The 17,036-nt window shown below is 49.5% G+C and overlaps 1 protein-coding gene across 1 annotated transcript in view; it reads left to right on the forward strand.

Annotated features, from left to right (window-relative positions):
• EPSTI1 (epithelial stromal interaction 1) overlaps window positions 1-15,373 on the forward strand; it is a 28,356-nt gene extending 12,983 nt beyond the window's left edge. The window contains exons 8-11 of the mRNA XM_056862119.1: window positions 818-901; window positions 11,198-11,271; window positions 11,584-11,686; window positions 15,317-15,373. Of these exons, the coding sequence (XP_056718097.1) occupies window positions 818-901; window positions 11,198-11,271; window positions 11,584-11,686; window positions 15,317-15,373 (318 nt within the window). The remainder of the gene's footprint in view (window positions 1-817; window positions 902-11,197; window positions 11,272-11,583; window positions 11,687-15,316) is intronic.
• The last annotated feature ends 1,663 nt before the right edge of the window (window positions 15,374-17,036 follow it).

The following is a 17,036-nucleotide window of genomic DNA, read 5'->3' on the forward strand; positions in this document are numbered from 1 at the left end:
CCACCCTTAGCTCCTTCTTCTCCTCAAAAAGATGCGCACCAAAATGCAGTCAATGAAATGCAGCTCACTTCCTGCTGATATTGATGCAAGAGCTGGGTTCCGTGACTTGCGGTGTCCTTTTTTCCTATGTATATCCATAGTATACCCTGCTTTTCTCTCCCTTTAAGGAGTCTCAAAGCAGCTTACAATCGCCTTCCCTCCCCACAACAGACACCCTGGGCAGATGGGGGCTGGGAGAGTTCAGAGAGAACTGTGACTAGCCCAGGGTCACTCAGTAGGCTTCATGTGGAGGAGCGGGGAAACAAACCCGGTTCTCCAGATTAGAGTCCGCCACTCATGTGGAAGAGTGGGGAATCAAACCTGGTTATCCAGATCAGATTCTGCCGCTCACGTGGAGGAGCGGGGATTCGAACCCAGCTCTCCAGATTAGAGTCCTCCGCTCTTAGCCATCACACCACGGTGGTTTATTGTGACTCTTTCAGAAGTATAGGATAAGTGAACTGAAGGAAACAGTGGCCCACCTTTCTTCATTAGATGGGGCGATGTCTGTAAATGTCCCCAGCTTGTCTTACTCTCATGATACTATACGCGTGCTAAGTGGAGAGGCAGGGCGCTTTCACACATGCTGAATAATGCACTTCCAACTCACTTTGCAGCTGGATTTTACTGTGTGAAACAGCAAAATTCAATTGCAAACGATGGTTAAAGTGCGTTGAAAAGTAGATTGAAAGGGCATTACTCAGCATATGTGAAAGCCCCCGTAAGTTAATTTCCAGCTGTCTGTTTCCTAAGTCCTGCTTTCTTTACTCTGCAATAGGCCAGAAGCCGGGCATATAAGCAACACCAGAGACAAGAGGAAGACCGAAAACTGCAGGAGATGAAAGAAGAGCAGCGAAGGAAGGTGAGGAAGCAGGCTGCTCCTTCACCCCAGCTGGCCTCTTTGCTTTTTTGCGTCTCAACTTTCACATTGGGCTGGTTTTCTAATTGGTGAGGAGTAAGGGTAGCTTATTCCTTGACGTTACACTTGAACCCCCTGGTTTTATTTTAATTGACCGGTGTGTTTGCGGCCTGCAGTAACCAGATATAGTTCATCAAGGGCCGTCTTTGAAGGCTAAGAGCCGAAATACAAGTGACGTTGCGCACGCGTTCCATTGAGAGTCGCCCTACTGTCCTTGGACATGTTGCTGTGGCTTCACATGTTCATCTTCCCAGCAGTGTTCACATGAAGCTGCTTTATACTGAACCAGACTTTTGGTCCATCAAAGTCAGTATTGTCTACTGAGACCAGCCGCGGCTCTCCAGGGTCTCAGGCAGGGGTCTTTCCCATCACCTACTTGCCTAGTCCCTTTAACTGGAGACGGCGGGGACTGAACCTGGGACCTTCTGCATGCCAAGCAGATGCTCTACCACTGAGCCACGGCCCCTCTCCAAGGCTCTCCGTGGTCTCAGGCAGAAAAGGGTCTTTCACACCACCTACTTGCCTAGTCCCTTTAACTGGAGATGCCGGGGATTGAACCTGGGACCTTCTACATGCCAAGCAGATGCTCTACCACTGAGCCACGGCCCCTTCCATGTGTCCCTGCTGTCCACTCGATCCCCTGAACATCTGGCAGGATGGCCATGTGTTCAGCTGGTTGCGATTACAGTTGCTTGCTATTGTTTCTTCCACCACTTGGTGGCACAATCACAAAGCCCATGGCCTGGGAGCACGGGGATGGCGGCACGTGTGACTGCAGCGACGAGCGCCCAGCAGAGGGGGTAGGGAACCCGTGGAATCCCACACGCTCTGGAGACGGTGGGGACTCGAACAAACTTGGGCTCAGTGTCACTTACAGCTTGGCTCTATGTGCCAACACTTGGATGTTGCTTCTTCGTGGATGATCAGTTCTAAGCACCCCAGCAGAGCTATCACGTCAACACATGAAGCTGCCTTCTACTGAACCAGACCCTTGGTCCATCAAAGTCAGTATTGTCTACTCAGACCGGCAGCGGCTCTCCAGGGTCTCAGGCGGAGGTCTTTCACATCACCTACCTATCTTCCTCTTCTTCTTCTTCCTCTTCTTGAACACATGAAGCTGCCTTCTACTGAACCAGACACTTGGTCCATCAAAGTCAGTATTGTCTACTCAGACTGGCAGCGGCTCTTCAGGGGCCTCAGGCGGAGGTCTCTCACATCACCCATGGCGCAGAGTGGTAAGCTGCAGTACTGCAGTCAAAAGCTCTGCTCACGACCTGAGTTCGATCCCAACGGAAGTCGGTTTCAGGCAGCCGACTCAAGGTTCACTCCGCCTTCCATCCTTCCGAGGTCGGTAAAATGAGTACCCAGCTTGCTGGGGGTAAAGGGAAGATGACTGGGGAAGGCACTGGCAAACCACCCTGTAAAACAAAGTCTACCTAGTAAACGTTGGGATGTGACGTCACCCCATGGGTCAGGAATGACCTGGTGCTTGCACAGGGGACCTTTACCTGTTTTTTTACCTGCCTAGTCCCTTTAACTGGAGATGCCGGGGATTGAACCTGGGACCTTTTGCATGCCAAGCAGATGCTCTACCACTGAAAGTGGCCCCTCCCCTGTCCTTGAAAGCCAAAGTCTGATCTGTCTTCCAGATTGAGAATATTGGGTGCCAGAATCTTCAGCAGCCACTTGTACCCCGTGCCTAATGTTTTCTTTCCTAGCAAACATCATCATTCTCTAGACCAGGGGTGTCAAACTCATGTGTTACAAGGGCCAGTGGTGGTAGGAATCACCTCTGCCCTTGCAGGGCTACATGTCTTCCCTCCTGTGTGGCCTGGCCTGTTGTGACTGCCCTCCAATGGGATACACAGAGATATTATCATTGAATGGATTGGGTGGTTGAGAAGGTCATCTAGCTCTCCTGTTCATGGCAGCCACCAGCTTTCCCCCACCCCTCCCCAAACCTGTACAGATCTCCTCTTCATCTAATGTGTGTGAGCCAGTGCAGTGTAGTGGTGTGAGAGATCCCCCTCTCTGAGTTTGCTTCTCCAAATCAGTTGCTCAGACGTTGATACAGAAACAATCGATTTATTGAAGCCTTCAGGAGATGAGACAGGCACAGGTAGAAAGTTGCAAGTGAGGGGCTATACGGGTTTACAGAATATATTGACTCCAGGGCACTGGGGCACTGGGGTTCACACTTATTGTTATGGGAAGTTACAAGCTTGGCATAATACAAAACATCAGACAGATCCCAGGAAGTCTGGGCGGCTATCACACTTCCAAGGCCGCATCGGCCTGAGGGAGTACTGGCAGGAAGAACAGCGGGGGGGGGGAAGATACATGGGCCATCAGGCCTGGCGCCTGAGACCAGAAGGTGTGAACTGCTTTTACGAGTTCACTGATAACACAGCAGGTGATGGAAAGCAGAGACACAAAGACAGAGACCCTCACATTCTGCCCCCCTTAAGGCCCCCCCCCGGGGTCCCCGAGAGGACGAGGCTTATCGGGATAAGCAAGGTGGAATTCCCGGACTAAGCGAGGAGCCGCCATGTGGGGTGCGGCCACCCATTCGTCATGAGCGGAGCCAAGGTTTTTCCAGCGAACAAAGTAAAACAGTTTCCCTTTCTTCCATTTGGAGTCTAAAACCTTGGATATTTCCAAATGGGTGTCCCCTCCTACTACGGTAGGAATCTCGTGTGCGGGAGGGGGGTGGAACTGGGGGGCTGCCACATAGGGTTTGAGGAGGCTTATATGAAAGACTGGATGGACTCCTTTCAGAGTTTTTGGGAGGTCCAGTTCCACAGTAACCTCGTTGATTACTCTGGTAATGGGGAAAGGTCCCACATAACGGTCGCTCAGTTTTTTGCAGGGGCGAAGAGAGCGGAGGTTTTTGGTGGACAGATAGACTTGCTCCCCCACCTTGAGTTCCCATCCCGGAGACCGGTGTTTGTCTGCTTGTTCCTTGTACTTGCTTTTTGCCCTTTCCAGATTTTTGAGCAACCATGGCCAGGTGGATTTAACCACCTGAATCCACTCCTGAAGGTCAGGGGTAGACTGGAGCTCTGGCGAGACGGGGGCAGAACCGAAAGGGCCGAAATCCGTCCCGTATATAACTTGGAAGGGACTAAAGCCGGTAGAGGAATGAGGCGCATTGTTATACGCATATTCGGCAAATGGCAGCAGGTCGACCCAGTCGTCCTGGTGGAAATTTACATAGCAACGCAAATAACATTCTACCACCGCATTTACTCGTTCTGTTTGACCATCCGTTTGGGGGTGATAGGCGGAAGAAAGGCCCTGCTCTTCCACTCCCATTAACTTTAGGAAGGCCCGCCAGAATTTGGCAACAAACTGGACCCCCCTGTCGGAGAGGACCTTCCTCGGGATCGAGTGTAGCCTGAGGACGTGTGTGATGAACAGTTTAGCTAAGCCCTGGGCTGAAGGAAGGCCTGCACATGGAACGAAGTGAACCTGTTTGGAAAAGAGGTCTGTGATAACCCAAAGAACCGTTTTTCCCCGACTCGGAGGTAGGTCGGTGATAAAATCCATGGCGATGACTTCCCAGGGACGGGAGGGGCTCTCAAGCGGTTTGAGAAGCCCTGGGGGTTTTCCCATCCGTTTCTTGGCTGTGGCGCAGGTGGGGCAGCTGCGCACATACAACTCTACATCAGATCTCATACCGGGCCACCAGAATTGTCTTCGAACCAGGTGAAGCGTTTTTATGAAACCAAAATGACCCGCTAGCCTGGCACCATGTACAAGTCCCAATACTTCCTTGCGAAGAGAGGAGGGGACGTACAGTTTCCCCCCTTGCACCCACCAAGTGTTGGTACGTTCCAGACCAGTGGGGAGGAGATGATGCTCCTCCTCCTGCAAGGAGGCGTCCCGGAGTCGCTGTTGGAAGGCTTCCGGGATGCCTTTGAGTGTAGGGGGGGTCTCCGGTGGTCGGGCTTGGGACCGGGTGGTGACGGCTAAGCTAGGAACTTCCCCTCGCTGCTCGGGAGTGAACAGGGAGTCGACTGGGCGATCGAAATCGTTGCGATACTGGGGAAGTCGTGACAAAGCGTCGGCTAGGGCATTTTCTTTGCCAGGGACATGTCTGAGAGTGAACCGGAACTTAGCGAAAAATTGGGCCCACCGAACCTGTTTGGCATTGAGTTTTCTAGCCCCCTTGAGGGCCTCAAGATTCTTGTGATCGGTACACACTTCGAATGGCAGTTCGGCCCCTTCCAAGAAGTGTCGCCATATGGTAAGGGCATGTTTGACCGCTGCTGCCTCCTTCTCCCAAATGGCCCAGTTGATTTCAGACTGGGAAAACTTCTTGGAGAAGTAGGCGCATGGTCTCAACCGTCCCCCCTCATCCCTCTGCAATAGGGCCCCGCCCATGGCTACATCCGAGGCATCCACTTGCACCACAAAAGGCTTGGTGCAATCTGGGTGAGCCAAAACGGGTTCGGATGAAAAAAGTAGCTTCAAACGTTCAAAAGCTAGCTGGCACTGGGGGGACCATTGCAAACGGGCTGAGGGAAGCGCGGCGCTAGCCCCCTTGTCCTTGGTACGCAACAGGGCAGTGAGGGGAAGCGCAACTTGGGCAAAGTTAGGAATGAAGTTCCGGTAAAAATTGGCAAACCCCAAAAACTGCTGAAGTTGGCGGCGGGTAGTGGGGGGTTCCCAGTCCCGCACTGCCTGGACCTTGGCGGGGTCCATTTCCAACCCTTGGTGGGAGATCACATACCCCAGAAATGTAATGGAGGGTTGGTGGAATTCACATTTGGACACCTTAGCATACAGTTTGTGCTCCCGCAGCCGCTGGAGCACCTCTCGCACTAGGCGCACATGGTCTTCCATGGTTTCAGAGTAAATAAGGATGTCATCGAGAAATACCACCACCCCCCGAAACAGTAAATCATGCAAAACCTCATTAATTAATTGCATAAAGACACTCGGAGCCCCCGAAAGTCCGAACGGCATGACTAGGTACTCAAACATCCCAAAACAACTGGAAAAGGCCGTTTTGGGTTCATCTCCTTCTTTGATGCGAATGCGGTGGTAGGCTTCTACCAAGTCCAGTTTGGTGAAGATTCGGCCCTCCTTTAATTGTGCTAGAAGGTCAGGAATAAGAGGGAGGGGGTAAGCATTAGACTGGGTGACTGCGTTCAGTCTGCGAAAGTCAATACACAGTCTTAAATCTCCCGTCTTTTTCTTTACAAAGAAAGCTGGGGCTGAATAAGGAGCCTTGGAGGGGCGTATGAAACCCCTCGCCAGATTGACATCCAGATAGTCTCGCAACACTGTCTTTTCACTAGGGCTCATGGGGTAAACCTTTCCCTTAGACAGTTTGCCTTCCCCTACAATCTCGATGGCACAGTCCGTTTCTCTGTGGGGAGGCAGTTCGTCGCACTCTCTAACATCAAAAACATCAGTAAATTGCGAGTACTCAGAGGGTAATTGAGGAGAGACTGGGGCGGGGGACCCTACCAGTGCGGCGGCTGGAGTCCTGAGTACCCGTTCCTTGTCATGCAACCCACAGGGGTTTTCGGGGAAGGAAAGCACCCGTTTAACCCAATCAATGGAGGGATTGTGCCCCCTTAACCAGTTCATCCCTAACACCACAGGGGTTACAATAGGGGCGATAGTGAAATACAACCGTTCCCAATGTTCCCCCACGGACATAATCACGGCTGCAGTTCTGTGGGTCACCGGGCCCCGTTTAAAGTCACTCCCGTCCATTTGGGAAAAACGGAGGGGTCCCGGAAGCCGCTTGCGCCGGACACCCAACTTCTTGGCAGTTTCCTCATTTATCATGGTGCGGGCACACCCCGAGTCGACCAACGCGGGGACCTCTAACGGGGGACCCCCTTTGGGTAGGGACAGATGGACACGCACAAATACATTGTCCTCTTGGGCGCTTACCATCGGTGGAGCTCCTTGCACAACGATAGGGACGGTCTGCTGCGGAGCCCCCTCTACAGCAGACCGACGGCGTTTTTTGCCGGCTGTTCCCACTCTTCCTCCTCGCTGGAAGAGGGGGACGGGGTAGTGGCCTCCGGGGAGCCGTCCGAATTAAAGACGGTATTTGTAATCCGGGACCCCGATGGGACCGTAGAGTCGGATGCCCCATCCTGGGGACGTGCGTGGAGAGCGGAGGGTGCGCCGGAGCGCCGGCTCAGTGGTCCACTTCTGCGGCGAGGCTGGCTGTCGGCGGCCGGTTTCGTCGGCTCGGCCTGGGTTTGGCGGGGAGGGGTCGGACGGCCTGAGCGAGAGGGGCATTGCGATGCAAAGTGACCCTTTCCCCCGCAGATCAGGCAGACGCCGGCCTCGAACCGCTTGCGGCGTTCCGCGGCCGAGAGGACCCCGCCACCCCCTTGCCGGAGTTCCCGGCCACGGTCACCCCGGGGCCTGGGGTCTCGCCCAATCCGTTGCTTGGACAAGTTCAGGAGTTGTTTGCGATTCTCGATGTCAGCAGCATGGCGAACCCAACCTTCCACATCCGGGGGGTTCCCTTGCATGAAGGCCCAATGTTGGAGGTCTGGGTTGAGACCCTCCCTGAAACATTGTACCAAGGTAGCCTCACTCCAGTCCAGAATTCGGCTAGCCAGTGACTGGAACTCACTTGCATACTGCGCCACCGACTTAGTCCCTTGGCGCAGTTGCATCAGGGAGGCTTTAGCCCGCTCACCTAGAGTCGGGTCCTCAAAACGGTTTCGGAGTGCTACCATGAACTCGTCCAGGGTTCGCAGCACCGGCGAGCGGAGTTCATACTGCAACACCATCCAGGCAGCCGCCTCCCCTTGCAGTAAGGAAGCCACGTACTGCACCCGGGACTCCTCAGAAACGAAGGTTCGGCCTTGTTCCCGCATAAAAATGTCTACTTGGACCATAAAAAAGGTCAACTGGTCTCCCGACCCGTCATACGTGACTTTCAGGTCCCGACGGGCCGGGGGGGCAGGGGTTGCGGGCGGAACTACTGGCGCCCCGTCTGGGGGAGCACCGGCTGGAGGTTGCAATTTCAGCGCATCTAGGGTCGTGGCCATCTCACCCATTACGCGTTGCATGATCTCCATCTGCTCCTGCATAGCCCGGCGGTCTTCCTGCCACTGTTTTCGTTCTTCCTCCATGAGGGCCTCTTTGCGGGCCGGGTCCCCTTCGAGTCCCGTGCTGGGGAAGGCCAACCGGCGATCCTTCGCCGCAGTCCGCGAGAGCGACCAGCCCTTGGGAGAGTCCAGCCAATAAGTGAGCCCCCGGGGACGTCCGTCCCGATCTTGGTCGGGGGCGCGACCCTTCGGTTTCTTTGGCTTGGCTCCCTCCTCTTTAGGGTCCGGCTTCTCCGGCTCGTCCGGTTCCTTGGGGGCATCGGGGTTAGGGGTGGTGTCCTCGTCGGCTGACATTCTGTCCAAAGCGGTACAGCTGCAGTCCGAGAGGCAAGGACTTGCAACTTAATGTGAGAGATCCCCCTCTCTGAGTTTGCTTCTCCAAATCAGTTGCTCAGACGTTGATACAGAAACAATCGATTTATTGAAGCCTTCAGGAGATGAGACAGGCACAGGTAGAAAGTTGCAAGTGAGGGGCTATACGGGTTTACAGAATATATTGACTCCAGGGCACTGGGGCACTGGGGTTCACACTTATTGTTATGGGAAGTTACAAGCTTGGCATAATACAAAACATCAGACAGATCCCAGGAAGTCTGGGCGGCTATCACACTTCCAAGGCCGCATCGGCCTGAGGGAGTACTGGCAGGAAGAACAGCGGGGGGGGGAAGATACATGGGCCATCAGGCCTGGCGCCTGAGACCAGAAGGTGTGAACTGCTTTTACGAGTTCACTGATAACACAGCAGGTGATGGAAAGCAGAGACACAAAGACAGAGACCCTCACAAGTGGTTAAGAGCGGTGGTTTGGAGCAGTGGACTCTGATCTGGAGAACCAGGTTTGATTCCCCGCTCCTCCACATGAGCGGCTAAGGCTAATCTGGTGAACTGGGTTGGTTTCCCCACTCCTACACACAAAACCAGCTGGGTGACTGGGCAAGTCACAGCTCTGTTAGAGCTCTCTCAGCCCCACCTACCTCACAGGGTGTCTGTTGTGGGGAGGGGAAGGTGATTGTAAGACAACTTGAGTCTCAAGAGGGAGACTCTTCTTCCAATTCATGGCGGCCCTATGAATCATTGTCTTCCAAAACATCCTGTTGTCCTCTCGTTAACAGCCTTGCTCAGGTCTTGCAAACTGAGGGCTGTGGATTCCTTTATACTGAGTCAATCCATCTCTTGTTGGGTCTTGCTCTTTTCCTGCTAGGTTCAACTTTTCTCAGCATGATTGTCTTCATCTAACAGTTAACTTAATCATGTATAATACACAGACAATTGAAGTGGCCAATTTTAAATTCATAAATGTCTGGCTATCTTCAGTGAATCCCTCACGAGCTGCCTCTTTGAGGCTTAAGTCACAGTTCCTTGAGTACAGCAACAAGAACTTTAAAATGCAGGCAAAAATCTCTGCCTGCTTCTCTATTGCCAATTCAGGGCTTCATACGAGGGCATTTTAATTTGCCTACATTAACTGTCGTCTTTCCTGCAGCGCAGCGTACTGAAAAAACAGAAGGGAGAGGAGCTGCAAGGCCGGTTTCTCTCCTTCAGACCCTGGGCTTTGGGAATATGCACTGTGAAGCGATGCTTTAATTTGTTGCTGCTGCTCGCGACAACTGAGCCTTGACTCCTTTCGCTTGAAGCACAGATGAGGGAGAGCTGGGAGGGACCCGTGGCTGGAAAGCGTCTTCACAGAAGCGTAGCAGGAAAGCCTGAAATCTTTCAAGAGAAGATTTTGTTCCAGTCTTTTGAATATAAGGAAGCCCGACGGGTAGCAAATGATGTTGGTTATCAGGCTCTGTTTTTGGTTCTGGCTGCTTCCAGCTGAGGGAGAGCTCTCTGCAAGATCCCTGGAACAGCTTGGTATAGAAGCCCCCCACCCCATGAAGATAGTTTCAGAGGGTAGATATGTTGGTCTGTGGTAGAACAGCTAGATTTGAGCCCAGTAACACTCAGTCACCAACAAGATTTTCAGAGGATAAGCTTTCAAGAGTCCGTGTTCCCCGTTGACTCTTGAAAGCTTATACCTCAAAAATCTTGTTGGCCTCTAAGGTGCTGCGCATGTGTGACGTGCCGTCAAGTCACTTCCGACTCATGGTGACCCCATGAATCAGTGTCCTCCAAAATGTCCTATCCTTAACAGCCTTGCTCAGGTCTTGCAAACTGAGGGCCGTGGCTTCCTTGATAGAGTAGATCCATCTCTTGTTTGGTCTTCCTCTTTTTCCTGCTGCCTTCAACTTTTAATAGTATGATTGTCTTTTCCAGTGACTCTTGTCTTCTAATAATTGAACTTAGTAATGCGAATCTGTCCTTTACATGGTCTTTAAACTCTTCAGGAATGTTGCTTAGATTGTATTTTGGCGCTATGAATGTTCTGGTGTTTATCTTCAGCTTCTGAGGTGCTACTGGACTCAAATCCCACCCTTTCTAGATCATAGAATCATAGAGTTGGAAGGGACCACCAGGGTCATCCAGTCCAACCCCCTGCACAATGCAGGAAATTCACAACTACCTCCTCCCCACACCCCCAGTGACCCCTACTCCATGCCCAGAAGATGGCCAAGATGCCCTCCCTCTCATCATCTGCCCAAGGTAATAGAATCAGCATTACTGACAGATGGTCATCTAGCCTCTGCTTAAAAACCTCCAGGGTGCCCAAAACTGAACACAATACTCTAAGTGAGGTCTAGGTGAGAGGGTCCTCCCTTCCTGACGCTGTCCCCATAGAAGCCCTGTGAGGTAGCTGAGCTGAGTAGAGGACTCAAACTCTGATCTCCAGATCCTACTATAGAGCTAACATCCTCTCCCCAATTTCCTAGCTTTTGTTCGCTGTGTAGTAGTGGAAATTACCCTTCACTTTAACTTTCATTTTTAACTTCTTTTTTTTTGTATTGCTATTTGACAAGACTTACAGAAAAGGTTTATCTATTTAGGGCATTTATAAACTGCACTGAATCCAATTTTTGGCAAAATCTGAAGAGGATTAAAATCAACTATTAATACAATAAAACCTGAATACAGTTATCATCTTTAAAAAAAAAAAAAACCTTTGTAGAATCATCAGCTGCAGGAAATGAACAATTATTGAACTGTTCTGGTGTCAAATGCTGCACACAATTGTTAGGTGCAAATTTAATTTTTCCCCTTTTCCTTAGGCAGAAGTGTTGGAACTCAAACAAAGACAAGAAGAAAGAATAAGAGTAACAGCCCATCGGCACGATCAGCAGAGGTAAAATCAATGGGATCTAATAATTTGACTTGGATGAAGCGTTTGGCCTCTTACTTTGTATAATATTTGCGTTGGGGTGAAGAGCGTGCGTGAGTGGACTTCCTTGGCCAAGGGTGGAAATCATAGTCAAAATGCAAAATGAGAATATCCTTAAAAGTAGCAGCTTGGGTCTTCGTGCTCAGTAAAGTTCCCAGTTCAGTCAGTCTTAGCTCATGATAAACAACTCAGGCTTCTGTACAGCATTTTTGGGGGGTTAATCTCTGCCTTCTGGCAAGGTTTTAACATTCGTCTTCCCCCTTTTCTATTTCCAAGGGTGAATAATGCATTTCTGGAAAGGTTGCAGCACAATAATCGGCCCGGTAGCACTTGCCCGTCTGGAGGTCTGGGCAATACAGATTTTAGTTCTGACGGCTGGGTGAGTAAGAAACCTCATCTTTCGAAGCCTTAAGAATTTTTTTTTTTGATGTGGTTTCAAAAAATGTTTAATTCCTTCAATATTCTTTGAGTAATAAATGCACTGCTGCGGGTGGGCGTGGCACCAGGATGAGGAACTACGTAGTCGCTTCTGAATAAGAGGAAACTGGGGGTGTAGCGAGGGTGTAGTGGGATCCAAGTGGCATTATAGAGCCAAACTCTTCTGTGTCCCATGTATGGTGGACTTGAAATTGTCCCACAAGGACCTTGCTGCATAGTATTTTGTGTGGCTTTCCAAAAATTCCAGATGTAGTTTGTGGTCTCAAATGGGATATGTTTATTGTCCACTGGTAAATACCATATGTCTCTGGTAAAATCCTAATATTCAGGTGGCTAGAAGGGCCCTGGATTTTTTCTGCCCCTGTCAGTATTCTATAAGCAAGATGCTTTCATGTTAGCCTGCACTGGGCCTCTCTGCCCTTTGCTTCCAGTTGTCCAGCTTAGATTAACAAGATGGCGTCCTGCCTCCATAACCACTTCTTAGAAATGACAAGAATATCCTCAATGGTGAGGTTGGTCTAGGGTGATACTCAGGAGACCAACATCGACCCAGAAAGTCCCAGGTCCTCCAAGGAATAGGGACAGGAAGCGGGAACAAGGAAAAGGGGGAAAGGACAACGAAGGGAAGGGAAAAAAGGAAAGGAAAAGGAAGGGGAGGGAAGGGAAGGGAGGTCAGCTGATAGAATGGTAGAGAAAATGGTACAAAAAATTACCCACTCCAATCCGAGCCAAGATCCCAACCATCGTGCACATACTTTTGGTACCTAACACTTGAAGCATGAGGAACAGGAAATATGGCTTCTGGGCTACATTTGCACAACAATTCCCAGATGCTGTCAATGCATACAAGTTAGTATGAAGTGAGTCTTATCCCAAAGTGAACTATTAAAAATATGGCCTCTTAACAAAGGGAGCTACAAATAGAAAGGAAGAAGGCCAAGCCATACTTGGAGCTAGGTCAGATCTTGCTACTCAAAGAAAGAGGTGACTGTAAAAACAGCTGAGCTGGGACATTAGGTGACTTATTTAAGTGCCTACCGGCTTTCCGTTCTTGCATCAAAAAATGTCTCTCTTATTTCTAAAATGCAAACGGATGTGTGTTTTGAAATCCCATGAAGTTACTTGAGCCTATACGTTGAGCTGGTGGTGGTGTGCTGCCCTGCCTGACTGGAGTCAATTGAGTGAGGTGAACTTTGGACCTCTGGAACAACAGGAATTCCTCCTTTATTCCCTGTTTCAGCCAGGATTCAGCCAGGATCAAACGCATGTTCGGCAAAACGCATGCGTTCGATCCTGGCTGAATCCTGGCTGAAACAGGGAATAAAGGAGGCTAAAGCCACCATGCGTTTTCGCCCCTGATCACAAGCTTTAAAGCCGGCTTTCCCACCACATGTAGCAAGAATCTACTAATATAGAATTCTTATTTCTGTAGGAGCCCTATTATTTCTTCTGAAAAGTGAACATCTTAACCCTCACCAAGGTAAGGTTTCTGTAAAAATGGGAGTAGATTTGTATTACAATGTTAGCTGTCTAATCTAAAAAACCAAAGAGAACACCGCTGAACAGCTTCCCCACAGCGTGACGATGAGAAGTGGGTTTCCAGCATGTGCAATAGCATTGCCAGCTCCCTCTTCGCCACTGGCAGGAATTTTTGGGGGCAGAGCCTGAGGAGGGCGGGGTTTGGGGAGGGGAGGGACTTCAGTGCCATAGAGTTCAATTGCCAAAGTGGCCATTTTCTCCAGGTGAACTGATCTGTCAACTGGAGATCAGTTGTAATAGCAGGAGATCTCCAGCTAGTACCTGGAGGTTGGCAACCCTAATGTGCAAAGGCCTGTGCAGGGAGCCCCATTGCTGGTGATGCAGGAAGGTTTTTTACAGAGGAAGGCGTGCAGATCGGGTACGTTGGTTGAAAATACAATGCAGAATTTGTCAGACCTCCCATCAGAAGCCCCATGGATTGGGGCTTAACTCGCCAGTGGGCTGAAAGGGAGAAGAAGCCCCGTTTAGGTAACAGAACCCAAATCAGAACCCAAATAGTCTTGACTACAGTATACTGTCTGTGTGTGACAACCTGGTAAGACCCCAAAGGTTTGTAAGCCTCACCAAGCTGTTGGTCTGGCCCCCTGAAAATAAAGACTGAAGGCTTAAATGGGGGTGGGGGAGAGTTTGTAAACTGCAAACCAAATGTATACGCTGCTCTGTCCCTCAGTAAAGGACTGTTACCAAGAGGATGCTCTACTAGTCACTCTCCCTATGAAAAGGCCCGGTTTCCCTACTCCTCCCAGTGCAGGCTGAGTATCCCTTAACTGGACATCCAAACACTGGAAGTTTGAAAACCTGAAAACTGGATGTTTTGAGCCAACATGCAGGCGTTACTCACAGTTTGTTGTTGCTCTTGTTTAACAGCTGATACAGGTATTCTGGTACCTGTATCTGGTACCTGTATTCTGGTATTCATAGTTACACCTTTGCTTTCTGATGGTTCAGTGTACACAAAATTATTTTAAAATATTGTTTAAAATTACCTTCGGGCTATGTGTATAAAGTGTATATAAAACATAAATGAATTTCGTATTTAGACTTGGGTCCCATCCCCAAAGATATCTCATTATGTATATTCACACAATCAAAATATGGAAAGATCCGAAATACGGAACACTTCTGGTCCCCAAGCATTTCAGATAAGGGATTCTCAGCCTGTATTTCATAGGGTGTCTTGATGGAGAATCATGTCCTGATTAGCCTGGCAGCATCCTGTTGATGTGGTGTTGGAGGAGAGGGTTGTGGATACCGTGGACTGCCAAAAAAAATCAGTGGGTTATAGATCAAATCAAGCCTGAACTGACCCTAGAAGCTAAAATGACTATTGTACTTTGGTCAAATTATGAGAAGACAAGAGTCACTGGAAAAAAACAGTCATGCTAGGAATAGTGGAGGGCAGCAGGAAAAGAGGAAGACCCAACAAGAGATGGATGGACTCAATAAAGGAAGCCACAGCCCTCAATTTGCAAGACCTGAGCAAGGCTGTCAAAGATAGGACGTTTTGGAGGACTTTGATTCATAGGGTCGCCGTGAGTCGGAAGTGACTTGACGACACTTAACACACACACATCCTGTTGATACTGGTAGAGGATTGCCCCCAAAGGCGTCACTCTTCACTCTGCTCCTCGCATGGCTATTCCCTTCCCTTCAGATAGGTGCAACCACAGATCTTCTGGCCTCTTCCTAGGCTATCTGTGCTCTTTCTTCTGCCTTCCCTTCAATGGTGAATCCTCCTTGCCTTCAACCTCTTTCTCAGCTGGTTCTTGGAAGGCCTCAGCTAGTAGCTTTCTTCACTGGTTACTTTCTTCACAACTCCCTGAAGATCTTCTGCCTTCCAGCCTCTTCTCTGTTGCCTCTCTCCATAGCCGCTTATATACCTGCTCTGGAAGGTTCCATCCAATCAACTGCTAACGGTTGGTCAAGCTTTGTTCTGCTTAGCTCTGGAATCTGGACTTGGAGCATCCTTCCTAATAGAAATCCTCCTCTGAGCTTGAAAGCTCTTCATTAATGTCTTTTAACCTCTCCTTAGCAGCAGTCGCTTGCTTCACCAACTGAAGTCGTGGGAGAGGCCGTGGCTCAGTGGTAGAGCATCTGCTTGGCATGCATAAGGTCCCAGGTTCAATCCCCAGTATCTCCAGTTAAAAGGACCAGGCAGTAGGTGATGTGAAAGACCTCTGCCTGAGACCCTGGAGAGCCACTGCCACTCTGAGTAGACAATACTGACTTTGATGGACTGAGGGTCGGATTCAGTATAAGGCAGGTTCATGTGTTCAAAATACATGGTAACACTTTGAAACCATCCTGGCTGTTCCTTTAGAAAACCTCTACACAAGACACAAAAATAACAATAAGATATATTCACGATAGGTAGCCGTGTTGGTCTGTAGCAGTAGAAAAGAGCCAAGAGTCCAGTTGCACCTTAAAGACCAACAAAATTTCTGACGCGGTGGGAGCTTTCGTGAGCCACAGCTCACTTCTTCAGATACAGCTAGAATGCGAGTCCATCTGTCCTTAAGCAGAGAAGAGAGAATTCAGACACCCAGTGGTAATAGCATATAAAAGGCAATAGCAGGTAAATGACATTAGCAGGCGTGGTTGGATGAGGTGTGATATGCAGAAATTGTTATAAATAGTATTTGTTTTCCTTGTTAGAGATCTCATTTTCTCCACAGTCTGCAAGCTCGCTCTAGGGATAAACGTTGATAGAAATGTTCAGAGAAATAGGAGGGCACAAAGCTGTTTCGTTTCCATCCCCTCCCCACCCCGGTGCTTATCAAAGGCTGGTCTCTTTGGTATTCAGTAACACGGACTCTGATTTTCATTTTACAGGATTCTTCACACAGCACTTTTATCTGGCTTCAGAGAAATGAACTTGGAGAACGCCTCCGGGAGCGATTTTCTGTCTCTGCCTATTTTCGCTTTGTTCAGACATGCTTGCTTGACCGCCTCTGTCTCCTTCTCTGTTACTCATAAGCGTTCCAAGCTATTGATTTGGTTATGTAACTCTTAACATGATCTCAGATGAGCTCTTTTGTTGTGTGTGCTGCCTGCGGCAGCCGTCCACCACTTCTCAGGAAGGTTTTATGTCCATCTCTTTGGAAATGGGCAGCAACCGGTCTGGTCTTTACTGCTTGCGCTCGGAGTTGGGAAAAGGCTGGAAGATTTTTCTGCACACCTGATTGTTTTTAACTTATTAATGAATATTTTTATCTGCTTTGAATCCAAGTCTATTTTTAAAAGAAGATGAAAAACTACAACATGTTAAATAAAAGCTTAAATCCTCTGTGATAAAATATCTTCACTGGCGGGGCTGTGACAAGATCAGGGGCCCTGCAGGCACGGTTTTTTTTGGGGGGTGGGTGGGATTTAACTACCTGCCCCAAGTTCTAAGCCACTAGACCTGAATGAGTTCACCTGTCCAGTTGTCCCCATCCCACCCCTCCCCAGTCATATGGGATTTTTTCCCCCTGTCTCCTGCAGGACATTTGTCTAGTGGGACAGTCAGAGAATGAGTATAAATAGAATGACGTGACATAAATGGTGATCTGTTGAGAAGAAACATTTGGTGTCCTGTCCACATCCTCCGCTAGATTTCTATTGAAGAACACGAAAGACAAACAATTTCATTTTGTAGCTAAAGCAGCAGCTTTGTTTGAAACGCTTGAGCTCCTTTTCATGTTTGCACCTGACCGTATTTGATGGTGGGTTTTTAAAAAATTATCCCTGTAATGTAATTGCCACAACAGAAT

The sequence above is a fragment of the Euleptes europaea genome, chromosome 16 (assembly GCF_029931775.1).
Source record: "Euleptes europaea isolate rEulEur1 chromosome 16, rEulEur1.hap1, whole genome shotgun sequence".
Taxonomy (NCBI): Eukaryota; Metazoa; Chordata; class Lepidosauria; order Squamata; family Sphaerodactylidae; genus Euleptes; species Euleptes europaea.